Raw genomic sequence first — 17,624 nt, forward strand, 5'->3', positions numbered from 1 at the left:
GCTGATGCTGTTGAGACAACATGGCACAAAATGCGGCCACAGTCCAGCCCAGCCCGGAAACTGTAGCTGTGGGCACCAGGTAATAACGTCACGTAGGAATGCCCTGTTTCCTCTCCCTAGTGACTAGCCTCTTTGGAGTTTCTTCAGCCCAGGAACCTGACCTGCTTTATAGCCAGGTTCAGTTCAACCAAATGTTTGTCAAGCATTTTCCCACGCCTCATCTCATTTGATCCTCGCAGAAGTCCTGGAGTAAGTAGATAGGAGACTCAATGGAATCCTATTTTCTATTCATTCACTGGAAAACAGAGATTTAGAAAGCTAAGAAACTTGACCCAACTGAAAAAAAAGTAAGAAATGGCTGACCTTGAAAATGACTTCTAGTTTTCTCACTGTGCAGAATATAGTGAAACAATGCTGCAGTTAAATATTTTACCCTTTGTTCTCCCTGCGTGATCTACAATAATAATCTGCTTCGTGTTGATATTTACTGTGTTGCTGACGATTCCTGAAAGAGAAGTTGGGGTGCTTCACTGGGCTGGAAAAAGTTTAGCTAAATCAGAAAGCAGTTCTAATTAAACAAGTTTATTCTATATAAATAAAAGGCTTAAGTTGACTCGCACATGCGTGATACATATAAAGCTCTTGCTGGTGCCAATCGCACACGTGTGTTCCAATCTGTCATTGTCGATTGTGAATTTGGTTGACACTTCTATTATAGAGAAAGCGCAAATAGCAATATTAAAATATTTCTTCTAATTAATTTCCTTTCAATGTGCATGAATTCATGCACTGGACCACTAGTACATATTAGGAGGATATGAAGAAACTGAATGGAAATTGGTAGAATCACTACGGACCACAATTTGACACTATTTAATATATATAAATGTCATCTGATAATAAAAAGCAAAAAGTAAACAAGGAAAATTGAGAAAATATGAGAAAAGAATAATTAAATGAGTGCTTGATGTGATTACAAAATTACATGTGCGTAGAACATAGAGTAAAAAGGGAAATAGATAAAAGCATACAAGAAGATAATAGACATGCGAATCAAGCAAAGAATTACCTTAATGAGTTTCAAAACAAAGAACAGATAAAAACTAAGGAGAATAAAAGTAAAACAGAATAGGGGAAAATTCCCCATAGATGAAGGGAAACATAAACCTTAAAATGAAAAAGTCTTATAATTTCAAGGAGGATATATGAAAAAAGACTAACCTGAGACATTTATTCTAGCACCTTTCAATAAGTTCATTGCAAGGAGAATAAATTCACACCAAGATATATCATAATAGCTTGGCTGGTGTGGTTCAGTGGTTGAGTATCAACCTATGAACCAGAAAGTAATGATTCCATTTCCTGTCAGGACATATACCTGGGTTGCAGGCTCGATCCCCAGTACAGGGTGTGCAGGAAGCAGTGGATCCACGATTCTTTCTCATCATTGATGTTTCTATCTCTCTCTCCCTCACCCTTCCTCTTTAAAATTAATCATCCTATCTAATAAAACAGAAACATGGTAATTAGCCATACATCAGCTACCCTTCCCATTGGCTAATCAGGGTGATATGCAAATTAACTGCCAGCCAAGATGGCGGCCGGCAGTCAGGCAGCTTGAAGCTAACATGAGGCTTGCTTGCTTGCTTCAGTGACGGAGGAAACCAACATTCCCTGCCTGCCGCTGCTGGGCTCTGAGCTGCTAAGAAACATTGTTACAAATATAGAAGCTAAACAAAACCCCAGAAACCTGTTTTTAGTCAGCTGGGATCTCAGAGCTGGAGTCGCAACAAAGTTTCAAATACAGAAAGTAAACAAAGCCAGAAACCTGCTTTCAGCAGCGAGGTCTCACAGCTAAAGCCGGCTCTCAGCTCCAGTGACAGCCAGAAATCCAAGAATAAAAAAAAAAAAAAAGGAAAAAAGGAGAGGTTGGGAGCTTCAGTCACCCGCCAGCCTGAAAACAGCCCTCAGCCCCTCACCCAGACTGACCAGGCACCCCAGTGAGGACCCCCACCCTGAAGGATGTGTGACCAGCTGCAAACAGCCATCATCGCCTCATCCAGGCTGGCCAGGCACCCCAGTGGAGACCCCCACCCTGATCCAGGACACCCTACAGGGCAAACCAGCCGGCCCCTACCCGTGCACCAGGCCTCTATCCTATATAGTAAAAGGGTAATATGCCTCCCAGCACCGGGATCAGCGGAGCCACGAGGCCTCCCGGCACCAGGATCAGCGTGACAGGGGCAGCGCCCAAACCCCCTGATCGCCCTGCAGCTCTGTGTGTGACAGAGGGTGGGGCCACAACCTCCCTATCCGCCCAGCTCTGTTTGTGTCAGGGGAAGGCGCCCCAACCCCCTGATCGGCCCTGCTCTGTGCCTGATAGGGGGGAGCTCCCCAACCACCTGATCGGCCCTGCTCTGTGTGTTGACAGGGTACAGAGCCCCAAGCCCCCTGATGGGCCCTGCTCTGTGCGTGACAGGGGGCAGCTCTCCAACCCCCTGACCGGTTGGCTCTGTATGTGACAGGGGTGGCACCACAACCCCTGATCCGCCCTGCTCTGTGTGTGACAGGGGGTGGCGCCGCAACCTCCCCATCGACCCTGCCTTGAGCGTGACAGGGGGCGGCGCCCCAACCCCCCAATCGGCCCTACCCTGAGCGTGACTGAGGGTGGCATCGCAACCTCCTGATCCGCCCTGCTCTGTGCATGACAGGGGGCGACACCCCAACTCCCCAATCAGCCCTGCTCTGAGCCCAACCAGGAGCTGCGAGGCAGGCACCTAGGGATTGGGCTTGCCCTCTGCCACCCGGGAGTTGGCCTAAGCCAGCAGGTCGTTATCTCCTGAGGGGTCCCAGACTGTGAGAGGGCACAGGGAGGGCTGAGTGACCCTCCCTGCCCCCCGAGTGCACAAATTTTTGTGCACCGGGCCTTGAGTATGTAATAAAAGAGAAACATGCAAATTAACTGTCCCTCCGCTACACTCAAACCACACCCACCAGCCAATCAGGAGAGAGTATGCAAATTAACCCAACTAAGATGGTTGTGGCCATGGAGCTGGAGTGAGCAGGAGGCTTGGGTTGCCCTCGGTGATGTAGGAAGCCAAGCTTCCCACCTGCTCTGGCCGGCCCTGGGCTATACTCAAGGCTACAAAGTTTCAATAATAGAAGATAAATAAATCCCAGATACCTGCTTACAGCCTGCTATGGCCTCTGCTCAAGTTGGGGCTGGGAGCCTGGGTTGCCAGGGACCTGGCCTCCTCTCAAGGCTACAAAGTTTCAATTATAGAAGATAAAAAAAATCCCAGAAAAAGGAAAAATAAGAAAAAAAGGAGAGGCTGGGAGCTTGGGTGGCCGGAGCGGCGTGGCCATCCTGAAAACAGACATCAGCCCCTCACCCAGGCTGGCCAGGCACCCCAGTAGGGACCCCCACCCTGAAGGTGGTGTGGCCAGCCTGAAATGGCCATCAGCCCCTCACCCAGGCTGGCCAGGCACCCCAGTGGGGACTCCCACCCTGAAGGGGGTGTGGCCAGCCTGAAAACAGCCTTCAGCCCCTCACCCAAGCTGGCCAGGCTCCCCAGCAGGACCCCCCACCCTGATCCATGACACCCTTCAGGGCAAACCAGCTGGCCCCCACCAGGCCTCTATCCTATATAATAAAAGGGTAATATGCAAATTGACCCTAACAGCAGAAAGACTGGGAAGGACTGGTCACTATGACACACACTGACCACTAGGGGGCAGATGCTCAATGCAGGAGCTGCCCCCTGGTGGTCAGTGCGCTCCCACAGGGGGAGCTCTGCTGAGCATTAAGCCAGGCTGATGGCTGCCAGCACAGTGGTGGTGGTGGGAGCCTCTCCCACCTCCTCAGCAGATCTAAGGATGTCAGACTGCAGCTTAGGCCTGTTCCCCGCTGGCAAGTAGACATCCCCCGAGGGCTCCTGGGCTGCCAGAGGGATGTCTGACTGCCAGCTTAGGCCCGATCCCTCCAGGAAGTGGGCCGAAGCCAGCAGGTGGTCATCCCCCGAGGGGTCCCAGAGTGCGAGAAGGCACAGGCCGGGATGAGGGACACCCCCCCCCCCAGTGCACAAATTTTTGTGCACCGGGCCTCTAGTAAAAATATATTTAAGAAAGATATATCATAACAAATTTTCAAAAATGAGGCATAAAAATTTTAATAATTTCTGAGAGCAAACAAATAATTCTGGCACCAACAAATTAAGATCAGACTGACATTTTCATCATCTCATGAGCAACACTGAAGGTTAGATGGTGAATTCTTGGAAGATCTGGTTTCTATACCCAGCAAAACTATCAACCATAACAGCAACATGATAATATACAGCTATTCAAACAAATAAAAAATAAAACTACCACCCACTAAAAAATAAAATTACCACCCACATATCTTAGTTTCTTTAGAGGAGAAAAGCAAATAATTGAAGATGTTGGGTCAAAAATCATTGCAACTTACTCAAGAGTTCAATGAATGTAACCCAGGAAAGAAGCTGCACAAAAGGACTAGAATAGAATCTATTCAAATTAAACAGAAAGTGATTGGGATCCAAGGGAAACATCTTCAAGCATAGAAATGAAATGGAAGCTTCTCATACAAACAGTGAGAATACATGGTGAAGAAAGTACAACATGGAAGGCCTAGGTGACGAAAGCATATGTACCTGTTCCTCAAAATAAATCAGAAAGTCCTTTGTGAAAGTGTGGAGGGGTTAAAAACATTGTAAGAAGCACATGGTCTAAAAAATAAAGCACTGTAAAATATAATTTTTTTGTCATTGTAGAGGAAGTGAAAAAGAATCAATTTGATGTTAATATTACAAATCTGGCAACCTGTAAGTAAAGATCCAGCTAAGAGAAGGTAGGAGCAGATTTGGTTTCTGAAGTGGTAAAGGATAAACTAGAGTCACTACTTTTCTTATTTTACCAAATAAGGAGCCAACATATATTTTTGAAATTTGATGTGGAAAAAAAATTGAGTTTACATTTATTTAGAACTAATCAATATGAAAACTAAATATTGTAATAACTATTTGTAGAAGAGACGTTTGTGGATGATGTGGACTATCTTTAGTCAATTCAAAAAAAGAATTAGTAGTTGAACTAATTATGCAACATGCAAACCTAAAATTAGGTGAGGTTGAAAGTGGTTATCCCTTAAGAATAGAACTGAGGGGAGAAAGGGAGACACTAAACTGTTGCATTTTATTATGCAGTCCTTCTATAATATTTGATTACAATTAGATGCCTCTATCCCTTAGACACCTAAAAATCAAATAACCAAATGAAGAAAATGCAAATTATTCAGAAACACACATTATTTAGCACAAAACATGTCACCGGTGTTTTGCTTTAAATGCCTCTTAGGCTCATGCATAAAAAATACAGAGATTTTCTCACTTGGTGAATGGAAGAATGCTAGCAAGGGGGGAAACAGCTGAGATGAGAGATCAGTTGAGGAATAACAACAATGTAAGCAATTAGGTTTGAAAATTCATTCAGTCACCCATGTTTTGGAGACCCTAGACAACCTGCCAGGTGGTTTTCCAGTTGCCAAGCTAATTATAGTGAACAAGACACAATCTGTGCCCTCAAAGAATCTGGAGTTGAAATGACTCAAATTGGAGAATAAAGGGAAAAAAATGGGCAAAAGATAATAAAACAGTTTACACGTTTCAACGAGAGAATGAAACTAGTTCATTAATTTGATATACTTCCCCTCAGGAAGTCGTGTTTCTGTCCCAAACAAAAGCAGGGACATCGGGTCCTTGTAAAAGCAACTAGTTAGGATTCGAAAGTAGCTCCCACCTGTTCATTTTCTTCCACTCCACAAGGAAATTACATCTCAGCCATTGACTAAACCAGTGGTTCTCAACCTTCTGGCACTTTAAATATAGTTCCTCATGTTGTGACCCAACCATAAAATCATTTTCATTGCTACTTCATAACGGTAATGCTGCTACTGGTATGAATCGTAATGTCAAAATCTGATATGCAGGGTGGTCTTAGGCGACCCCTGTGAAAGGGTCGTTCGACCGCCAAAGGGGTCGCGACCCACAGGTTGAGAACCGCTGGTCTAAACTTTTGCCAACCAGAAACAAACCAAAGCAATTGTTCCCATCTGTGATGAGCAACAGGGCCATTTCCACCTTCTCCAACCCCCTCTTTAGTCTTCCTCTGAAGCAGGGATTCCTTTCAGAGGACTCGGGTAAACGTGTGCAGGGATGGGGACCACGCAGATTAAGCAGTCCGCATCCTGGTGGATCCGCTCAGCCTCTCCCTGCGGTAGGCGGGGCCCCTCGCTGCACCTGCCGGGCTCTACAGCCCCACCCACGACGACCAATACCTGCGGGAAACCCCAATACCTGCCTCAGAGTCTGGGGGCGCAGGCGGACACCGAGACAAGGGGAAGGAGCTTCTACACAGGGCCCCAGGGCTGTCTCTCTGGCGGGGGTCGCCGCTACTGCTTAGGGCACCGGGGCCTGCATGTCAGGTGCGGCGGCAAAAGGGGCGGCCCCGGGAGCGCCCGCAGCTCGCACGGTCCGGAGCCTGCGTGCCAAGCCGGCGGAGGTGCCCGGCTCCGAACCCGGGAGAGGCGCGAGCCCGGCCCTCACCCTGACAGCTCCCCGTCTCCCCACGCCCTCCTCTTGGCCCGGGCGTTTCCTCTGACCTCACGGCCGCCGCGCCGCGCCAGGGACGAAAGACCCCGACGCCCGGCGTCTTGCCCGCTGCCCAACGGAGCGAGAAAACGTCGCGACCGAGGAAGAGGGCCGGGGGGGTGGCGTTCCTGCATGGCATACTGGAAGCGTGGCGTGGCTGCACCCAAGGGGGGGGGCGGGGCCCACGGATTGCGAGGTGAATCCATGGGGCGCTCAGGCGTTTCGGTGGGACACCTCTTTGGGTCCTTTCTCGCCGCCGTCGCCTGCGGGAGGCTCCTAGCTCCCGGCGGAGGCTGACCGGGTTCCCGGGGCGCTGATTCATGTGAGTGACGTCTGCGGGGGTCTGGGGTGGGCCGGTTGCGATAGTGGGGTCCCCCCTTCCCTAACCTGCCCTTGGGAGGTGAGAGCCGGCCTGCGGGTACCAGTGGGAAGCTCTGGTACTTTCACACGCACCCATCTGGGCCGGAGGAAGTAGGGAAGAGCTGGGGGCGTTTTGAAGGAGCCAAGTTTGAGAAATGGGATGCGGGGTCGAGGGAGGCGATGCTTTCATTCACAACATGTTTATTTTAGTGCGCGCTCGTGGGTGTCAAAGGACTGTGAGCGGGCGTGGTGGTGACGTGGGAGTGGGGAGCAGCGGGAGACAGGAATTCATTCATCTATTGAGCCCACTATGTTCCAGGCATTGGGAACAGAGCAGTGAACGAAACAGACCAAAATTCATGCTTCCCCGGCTTAACATTCTATCGAGGAGGACAAGGGCTAAACAAAGTTACGAAAAACACACCATAGTTTAGGTTGTAATGATCGCTAAAGAGCAAAATAAAGCCGAGGAGGAAGATAAAGATTGAAATTTTAGTGTGGCCAGGGAAGGTCTCACTGAAAAAGTGGCTATCCTACAGCAGAAGAGAGGACAGAGGGGAGAGGATTAACCATACAGAAATCTTGGTGACGTGCAGCCAGGCAGAGCGACCGGCCATGCTAAAGCAATGAAGCAGAAACTCGCCTGAGCAGCGGAAATCTTGTGGGTCAGAGTTGAGTGAAGTTGTTAAAGCTGGAGACAAAAGTCAGGGAAAGCAGGAGCAGGTCCTTGAAGGATCTTGAGGGCATCTAAGCCATGGGCAGGTTTGGAGTGCTAGAATCTGACTTCATTTTTATTTCTTTTTTTAAGTATTTTTATTGATTTCAGAGAGGGAGAGGAAGAGAAAAATAGAAACATCAGTGATGAGAGAGAATCACTGATAGGCTGCCTCCTGCACGCCCCCAACTGGGGATGGAGACCGCAATCCGGGCCTGTGCTCTTGACTGGGATCAACCTGGGACCCTTCAGTCCTCAGGCTGAAGCTCTATCCACTGAGCCAAACCAGCTAGGGCCTGACTTCAATTTTTAAAAGATCTCACTGGCTGCTATTATAGACTGAAGCGGGGGCAGGATGGAGGAAAGATCATTAGGAGGCCTTTGCAACAATCCAGAGCAGACATGATGGTGGCTTGAGGCGGGCTGGTAAGAAATAGCCAGTCATATTCTTAGTGTTTTTATTGCTTTCAGAGAGGAAACGGGGAGGGAGAGAAAGGTAGAAACATCAATGATGAGAGAATCATTGTCAGCTGCCTCTTGTTCACTCCCTGCTGAGCATCCAGCCCCAAACCCAGGCATATATATCCTGACCTGTAAATGAACCATGACCTGGTTCATAAGTCCATGCTCAACACCAAGCCACACTTGCTGGGCATATTCTTAGTGTTTTTAGTTTTGATAGGTAAGAGTATTAATGAGTGGTGAGTTAATTTTTTTTAATTAGACTTGGGAAAGACTTTTAAAAATGAATTGTAGTGTGTCATAGAGTGGCAGTCTGAAGGCAGTGTTGGTCTGACCCCTCTCAGGACCCCAGGGTAGGCCCCACTCCAGCCTCTCTTGTCTAACTTCCTACCTAACAGCTCTATTCCAGGTCAGGGCACATACCCAGGTTGTGATTCCTTCCCTGCTGACCCTGGGGCAACCATTGATGTGTCTCACTTCCTCCATTTCCCTTTCTCTCTCTGGAATCCATGAAAAACATATTCTTGAATGTGGATTTTAAAAATAATAATAATAAAAGAGGTCTTTCAATAAATGATACAGATCTGACTAAATGATAAGAAAACATTGAGTTATCAGCAGTGGCCTTTTTTGTTTACATAAAATAATAGGGCATCGTGTTATTGGAGCCATTTTGCAATTGACAGTATCTTAGATTTGATGAAATGTAGTAAAGTATCTGAGATTATAAGTGTTTACCTAATTGTAATTCTGAAACAGTAGAATCGGATGTTTTGGGGAAGCAGAGAGACAATTTTAAATACCTTTAGAGATCCTATACTATAAGGTAAAATTTAAAACCTGAACTTAAAACTTCCATTTCAAAACAATAGCTTACTTGTTTATATTTAGTTCCTAACATAGAGAGCCTGAGGCAGGGGGTTATTTAAAAGAAATTACTGGCAATTTAGAATCAGAGTGGGGAAGACTACTGAGGAGATTGCTGAGGTAAAGGGAAGTCATTCAGAAATGATAAGAATTTCAGGAATAATCTTATATGTGTGTTTTAATGATTAGGATGCAGGTTAAATTCATATATTTGGTAAAATCAGCTTCAACTTTTACGAAGTTTTTATTAGAACATCTTACCACAGCTTCTTAGATTTGATAAAATGATTGTTATTGGGGTTGCAGCTGGGACCTCATTTTTTCTCTTCTATGCAGAAAAGACTTAATTAAGGTCAATGAAAATGAAAGTAAAATAAAGTGGAATTTATTGAAGATACACTGCAATTGAGAGAGACAACGGCAAAAAGATGTTATCAGGGACAGGAGGAGATGAGGAGACCTGGGTTCTTATCTTCTTGAGAAAAAATTTCAATCAAGAGACAAAGTGTAGAAAAGCAAGCAAGAATTTATTGAACACAGCAAAAATATACTTAGGAGAGTGAAACAAGGAAGGGCATAGGAGAAGCAACAGGAGAGCCTAGGCTGGGCTGCTTTGGCTCACTGGGAAGTCAGAAAATAGGGGCCTTGGGGACAGGATCAGGGTGTACACCAGAATGAGCTGCTGCTGCCCACTGCTCCCCTGGTTGCAAGTCTCAGGGGGCCCCTTAGAAGTAAGGGGATACTTTCCAGGCTTGGTGGGGAGCAAGGTGAGGAGAAAAAGGCAATCGCGTGGGGGTGCTCTCTGGTGGGCCTTTAATTTTCTGGGGCTTTAAAGGCAGGGCATTTAGGGGAGATCTTAGGGGCAGATCAATAGAATATTCATCAACTTTATGCTGATGTATCAAAATGAGATTTATTCTCAATCTGTCTGTCCTTTTTCTCTCCCTAAATGTTTGTATTTATAATTACTGTGCATGTAAATAAAGATATCTATTTTAATCTCATAATCTTTTTCTTTTATTTTAGCACAGACTAAGCCAGCATTCCCAAACAGTTTTAGAGAATACTGATTTGAATAAATATTAATGTATGTTCTTAGGTAAGGATTCCATGGTTAAATCCATTGAGAAATGATTCACAATTATATTCTTTAGGGAAACTATAGCTTGGGCAATAAAAGAAGTAACTCCAGAATCAGACAGACCTAAGTTTCAATTCTCATTTACTAACTAGCCACATGACCGGGGACAAATTAATTTTAATTAAAGCTTTCTTCCATATAATGGAGATAATTACAGTATTTGTAGGTGGTCTATGAAAACACTTAGCCAGCTCATAGTAAATACTCCACAAATGTTACTTGTTATTATTATTATTATTATTATTAACATTATCACCTGTGAGAAAGCCTTGCCTGTTAGCATATTAAAAGCCACAAGGAGCCCTAGCCAGTTTGGCTCAGTAGATAGAATGTTGGCCTGTGGACTGAAGGGTCCTGGGTTCAATTCCAGTCAAAGCCATATACCTCGTTGCAGGCTCAATCCCAGCCCTGGTTAGGGCTTGCACAGGAGACAACCAATCTATGTGTCTCTTATATCCATGTTTCTCAAGAACATGTTTAAATTTTCTGTCTACTATAAACTGAGCATATAGCTCAAAATCAGGGACTATCAGTAAAATTAAGGTTGTGAACTTTATTTTTAGTGATTTGGCAGGTAACATAAATGGAAGACAACAGGGAGTGGTGAAGTCTGTTTTGCCTTGCTTAAAAGCATTTCCTTTCAGTTACAGACACTGTTAACCCTGGAATACAAAGGCAACCCTAATCTGTGTGGTGATAGTTGTAATCCCAACAGGCCAGTGATCAGGAACAAAGTCTGAAGAACATAAAGTACAGGTCAAAGAGGAGCCCTGAAATAGATGCCAAGGAAGTAGGTGAAATCAGGTGATAAGTATCCTTCATTTTCTAAATTAAGAAAATGAAGGGCAAAAAAAATAAGGGAAGCATAGATATATAAATTTTTCAAAAAAAAAATCAGTGGATAAAATATCCTCAAGTAAAGCTTAACAAAAATAAATAGATACATACATACATTCTTCTATATAATAAAAGCCTAATATGCAAATTGTCCCCTCCACCGGGAGTTCGGCCGCTCACTATGACGTGCACTGACCACCAGAGGGTAGCATGGAACATGGCGGGTGTCAGTGATGTGGCGCTGACAGCAGGCAGCAGTGGAGGCGCTGCCGGCCCTGATGGACCCTGACGAGAGCAGGACCACAGTGGGATGGTGGAGCAGGTCAGTGGGTGGTGCCAGGCCACGGCAGGTGCAAGCAGGGCCTGATCGCCCCGCAGACAGCAACCAGCGGCAGTGGCGGGGGCCAGGGCACTGAGGGAGCCGGGGTAGGGCCCGTTGATTCAGGTGGAGGGGAGTGCCCTGGGTCTCAGGTGCTGCCCAGGGCCCAGAGGTCAGCTGGGACCTGCCCTTCCACGTCAGACGCTCACGCTTTGATCGCCAACCAGGCCTAGGGACCTCACCTGTGCACGAATTTCGTGCACCAGGCCTCTAGTAGTAAATAAAAGAACTGGTACATAACAGTTCTCAGCTCCAGCTCAAGACAAAGCAATCCAGAATAAACCATACATACCACTTAGACCAGGGGTGGGCAAACTTTTTGACTCGAGGGCCACAATGGGTTCTTAAACTGGACCGGAGGGCCGGAACAAAAGCATGGATGGAGTGTTTGTGTGAACTAATATAAATTCAAAGTAAACATCATTACATAAAAGGGTACGGTCTTTTTTTTTTTTTTAGTTTTATTCATTTCAAACGGGCCAGATCCGGCCCGCGGGCCGTAGTTTGCCCACGGCTGAATTAGACAAAGGTACACAACTGGCCATAACCACCGAGAAAAAAATTGTTTTATGAGAATGATGTATATTGTTCTGATTTAAGGAAAGGGGGGAAAAAATTCACTGAATTCTTTCTGCCCAATTTTGCTAAGATCCTAAAACTCTAAAAAATAGTGTATTAAAAAAATTTCAACAAAACATAAATTTTAGAGCACCTGAATTTGAAATTTGAGAATGCTCTGCATTCTGACTACTAATGAACAGTCCTCATTTCATTATGCAATAATTAATAATTTTCCTAGTCTCCATAAATCATGCTATATAACATAGTAATATATTAGGTTACTTTATTTTTAATTCTCACCCAAAGGTATTTCTTCCATTGATTTGTTTAGAGAATGGAAGGGAGAGAAGCGGGGGCGGGGAGAGACACATTCATTGGTTGCCTCCTGCATGCCCCCCTCCCCCCCCCCCCAGGAGGCTGGGACTTGAACCTGCAACTGAGGTACATGCCCTTGACTGGGAATCGAACCCAAGACTCTATGGTCCTCAGGCCATCACTCTAACCACTGAACAAAACCAGCCAGGGCATATTAGGTTACTTTCAGCTGCCACTATATCAACAATACTACACAAAAGAAGCCCCATTAAAAGAGTATCTTAGGACAATAATTTCTCTGGCAATAATCAAGTTTTGGGGGCAAAATATAATTCTATATAATAAAATGCTAATATGCAAATGGTCATCATGCCCTCATGCCATAAGGGCTCTGACACTCAACACTGGGGAGAGAGGAATGTGGACCAGCCAGGCACAAATGAGCTCGTGAGAGAGGAATGGGATCCAGCCAGGCACAAATGAGCTCGTGAGAGAGGAATGGGGACCAGCCAGGCTGCGGCCCAGGAGGGGGACAAGCCGCCCGCCCTGTGGTCCCAGGTGCCAGCGGCTGGGGCTGGGGCTGCGGCCCAGGAGAGGGACAAGCTGCCTGCCCCGTTGTCTTGTGCACCAGCGGCTGAGGCTGCGGCCTGGGAGAGGGACAAGCCCCGCAGTCCTGGGCTCCAGCAGCTGTGCCTGCGCCTGCGGCCCAGGAGAGGGACAGTCCCCGCCCCGCAGTCCTGGTAGCCAGTGCCTGCAGCTGTGGCCTGGGAGAGGGATACGCTGCCTGCCCCACCATTCTGGGCGCCTGTGCCTGTGGCCTGGGCGAAGCTGCCCACCCACGGTCCCCTGTGGCTGTGGCTGGCCAGAGGGAGGGAAGCCTGGGTCCCGGGTGTCTGTGACAGGCTGGAGGAGGGAATCCTGGGTCCCGGGTGCGGGGTGAGGCAGAGGCGGTTAGGGGTGATCAGGCAGGCAGGCAGGTGAGTGGTTAGGAGCCTGTGGTCCTGGATTGCGAGAGGCAGTCAGACATCCTCCCAGGGGTCCTGTTTTGGAGAGGGTGCAGGCCGGGCTGATGGCCCCCACCCCACCCCCCGTGCATGAATTTCTTGCACCGGGCCTCTATTTTAAGAATAACTATATAACACACCAGCTGCTAACCAGTGTCCACTTTTTCTCTACTCCTAAATAACTGGTTATCTTGGCAAAATTACTTATGATCCCAATATCTTAAAAAAAATTCTTGTGAGATATTTTAGATTAGTTTCTAGTCAGGTCTATGTGTTGACATGACTTTTGTCAAATGCTAAGAGCTATTATTGTTTTTAGAATTAGAAGTTCTGGAAAGTTTTCCAGTACTTGTTGATTAACTATTACTAGATTTTTCAATAATATGAGTAGAATGCATAAGTTTATGCCAATGTTTCCTACTAATATGCAAATAATGATTATGAGCCCTGGAAGAAGAGTGTAGGTTTGTTGTTTTCTTAGTTTTGTTTTTCTTTTGAATCCTCACCCTAGGATATTTTTACATTGATTTTTAGAGAGAGTGGAAAAGAGAGGGAAAGACAGAGAGAAGCACTGATGTGTTGAGAGGAACACATAGATTGGTTGCCTCCTGCACGCACCCAACCAGGACCCGGGCTGGAGGGCTGGAGAGGAGCCTTCAACCAAGGCACATGCCCTTGACCAGAATAGACCCCAGGACCCTTTGGTTCACAGGCTGGCACTCTGTTCACTGAGCCAAACCGGTTAGGGCGGATTAACCATTTTTAATGTGAAGTACTTGGCAGTTTAGCATGATTAATCTCAGAATTTTTGCTTATATGCATTTTTCTGTACATGACAGTATGTTTTCTAATTTCTATGAATTATTATAAAATTAAAATTCTAATTTCTTTCACAAGGACACAGTATACATATTGACATTACTTCTAAGTAAGCATATGGTTAATATTGATGTTTTCCTAATTGTTGATCTTTTAATATTTGTACTTCCTAATCACGTTTCTCCTTAACATTATACATAATTAAGTAAATTGTAGGAATATGCAATATGCAAAAGTAACATATAAGAAGGAATTCAGCAATTCTTTGGAACACAGGTATGGTACTTGGTTATAGCTTAGTTAAGGTTATTGCTATTCTTTTCCTTTTGTATTTCTGTCTTGTGTGATAATGTTCTGCAGTATTTTAACGCTTTCTTTAAAACTTTACATCCTTAAAATTCTGTCTTTGGTTTGGTTTGTAGGAAAAGTGGTGTTTTTTGTAACATTGATCTGATACAGTAGAAAACATTTTTCTTTTTAGACTGCTTGTTCACAATGCCCTGTAAAATAAATTTATTCCTTCAACAGTATAATTTATCACTTTCATTTTTTTCATTTAGGATTTTCTGCCGTTTCTTGGCAAAAATGGCAACCAATGATGCTGTTTTGAAGAGACTAGAACAGAAAGGTGCAGAGGCAGATCAAATTATTGAATATCTTAAACAGCAAGTTGCTCTTCTTAAGGAAAAAGCAAGTAAGAAAAATTTAAACTTTCTAAGAAGATACTTAAAATGAATTCATATGTTGACAGACCAAGAAAAAGTGTGTATTACATAAATTATTACATTATCTTGATGATAACTTTTATATTCCTTTAATATTTTAATTTGGAATGAAATGATAGTCTAGAATTAAGATAAATTAGAATTGATATATAGTGAATGTATGATATATAGAGGAAACAATGTATTATTTTCAGATTTCTGGGGGAAATAACGCTTAAAATAATTTGGCATAGAATTAGAGATTAAAAATGAAGGAAAATTGGTGAAATCAAATATGTACTGAAACTTGTATAAAAGAGAATGTATACTTAAAATTATTTTTATATTGATTTGAGAGAGAGAGGAAAGGAGGAGAGAGAAACATTGATATACTGTTCCACTTGTTTATGCATTCGTTGGTTGTTTCTTGTATGTGCCCTAATTGGGGATCAAACCTGGAAATTTGTTGTATCGGGATGACACTAACCCAACTCACCTACCTGGCCAGGGGTGAGAATGTATACTTTTATATTACTCCTATGGCATTGTCTGAAATGACTTTTAATTTTTTTCCATACTTATTTATATTTTACCTAGAAATTGCTATGATGTGTATAAAAATATCAAATCTAAATTTCTGCTTGTAGGATTTAGGTTGACCTTTGTTTTGTTTGTTTAAAGATATTTTATTTTTCAATAGCCAATGTTATTCTTGTAATGAAAATTCCAAAATCTTTATCTAGTATACGTTAGGACATCCGGCATTCCTGGTCCCAACCCAGTAAATGCCAGGAATAACTCCCAATATTTTGAAAATCCCTCAGGCTTTTAAAATTCCACATTGGGAGCACTACCAACCTCACTGAGAATCATTGTTTTTTTCTTTGATATTTTTGTATATCCAATTGCTCACCTTTACCACACATCTATATTATGTCTTGAGCAAATTTTTGTAGCTATTTCACTCATTAAATGTTTGCTCACTTAAGCTTCTGAGACATTATAAAGGGTTATTTAGGTATTTTTACAAGGCAATGACCAAAATAAATGAGAATAGTTTTTTCTTGTTTGGTAATTAGACCTCAGACTTTTAAAAATTAAATAATTTAATATATCTAATATTTATCTCTCTTACAGTCTTATCTGTTATTGACACTTTGAGCAAGGTTGTTAAATTTTCATAAGCATCTTTACAGAAGCTAGAAAAATGATTCATAAAACCTTTTCTGTTCTATTATTTTGCAGATTATCTTTTCTCTCTTTTAAATACCATGTTGTTTTAATAATACATAACTCTGATGTAAAGAAACTGGCCAAAAAAACATTTGCTTATTAGAATTATCCTGCCTATGTGTATACTGGCTATACCCTCTTTTCTAGTAGTATTCATAAGGAACCATTTAGAAAACACTGCTATACTGTACTTAACTAGATTTTCTTCATCTTAGTTTTGCAGTCTACTTTGAGAGAAGAGAAGAAACTTCGAGTTGAAAATGCTAAATTGAAGAAAGAAATTGAAGAATTGAAGCAAGAGCTAATTCAGGCAGAAATTAAAAATGGAGGTGATTAAATATCGAAATGACATAGTTTTACTTAAAATAGTAATTATTATTTATTTTATTGTTTATTAATTTAGGTATTATGCTTTTTTAAAATTTTATTTTACCCTCATAGCATCCCTTCTTGCATATTTGTCCTCCTTTACAGAAGGAAAAATGGAGATACAGAAAAGCCACGTGACCTGGCCTGAGATTATGCAAAAAAAACAAAGCTGGGGTTCAAAACCTATGCTTTTAACTCTGCTATGCTTCAACTTGCCCATCACCATTCCCTATTAAATAATTACTGACAATAAGTCATAATAACATTTAGTTAATATTTATTAAGTTTTAATATATTCTAGGCACTGTGTTGTCAGTTGTTTCACATACATTATGTTTTTTATCCTTAAAATTAAGTGTATATAAATACCCTTGTTTACATGAGGAAATTGAAACTTAGAAATATAGTTTGTATGAACTTGTACAGTTTTTAAATTATCAAAATAGATAATTATCATTTCAACTATTATAAATAAAATTAAAAATTTTATTGAATTATTTTAAAGGAGTCTAGATAAATTTACATTATTATGAAACACTAATAATAATAGTCCTATTACAATTTCAAAGTATCATGCACAAAGCCATTTGGTTATATGATGGAAAATTCTTCCTTGGTGAGTTAAGCAGTTCCAAGTATACTTACTGCTTTCTTTTGACCATCATTCTGTAAGTGAATTATTTTGAATACTGTAGTATGAACTCCTCTTCCCTTAAGTGAGTTAAATTAAAGTAAGTAAAAACTAATAATGTATGCTTAAAACTACCACCTAGAGAGAATTTCATTTGGTAGTGAAAAATTTGAGGCTAGTTAATGTTTTCCAAGACTAAAAGTTTTGGAATACAGTAAAATAATATCAATATATTAATAGTTCAAATATTATCAATATAATAAAAGTTTTTAATATTGCTGAAGAAATTTTTTTAGAAATTTTCTTTAAAAAGTTTTTTTTGAAGTAGAATTATGAATCTATTAATTCTGATACAGAAATGACTAATATGAATACACATACTCAGTTGATTGTTCAATATATACAAAACCTGTGTGATAAACATGCTCTCTTACTAAACCATAAAAGATAGTCTCTGGAGATAGATTTCCTGAGTATAAATTATATTTCCCTATTCACCGTGTATGTGATGGGCCAATTTTTTAACTTCTGTCTGGCTCAGGATGATCATTTGTTAGTG

General features: G+C 42.9%; 2 protein-coding genes across 4 annotated transcripts in view; one reads left to right on the forward strand and one right to left on the reverse strand.

Annotated features, from left to right (window-relative positions):
* Positions 1-6,673, reverse strand: part of TBCK (TBC1 domain containing kinase) — a 175,633-nt gene extending 168,960 nt beyond the window's left edge. Inside the window, exon 1 of the mRNA XM_059661769.1 lies at positions 6,379-6,673. The gene's annotated coding sequence lies outside the window, so the exon portion shown is untranslated. The remainder of the gene's footprint in view (positions 1-6,378) is intronic.
* A 184-nt stretch (positions 6,674-6,857) lies between these two features.
* AIMP1 (aminoacyl tRNA synthetase complex interacting multifunctional protein 1) overlaps positions 6,858-17,624 on the forward strand; it is a 29,286-nt gene continuing 18,519 nt past the window's right edge. Inside the window, exons 1-3 of one of the 3 annotated variants that reach the window (XM_059661778.1) lie at positions 6,858-6,990; positions 14,689-14,822; positions 16,281-16,394. In XM_059661778.1, coding sequence (XP_059517761.1) covers positions 6,989-6,990; positions 14,689-14,822; positions 16,281-16,394 — 250 coding nt within the window. In that variant the 5' untranslated portion in view covers positions 6,858-6,988. Of the gene's footprint in view, positions 6,991-10,882; positions 11,018-14,688; positions 14,891-16,280; positions 16,395-17,624 lie in introns of those variants that run through there. The other 2 variants (XM_059661787.1, XM_059661796.1) reach the window with 2 other exon arrangements.

Source organism: Myotis daubentonii, chromosome 1 (genome assembly GCF_963259705.1).
Source record: "Myotis daubentonii chromosome 1, mMyoDau2.1, whole genome shotgun sequence".
In the NCBI taxonomy this organism is placed as follows: domain Eukaryota; kingdom Metazoa; phylum Chordata; class Mammalia; order Chiroptera; family Vespertilionidae; genus Myotis; species Myotis daubentonii.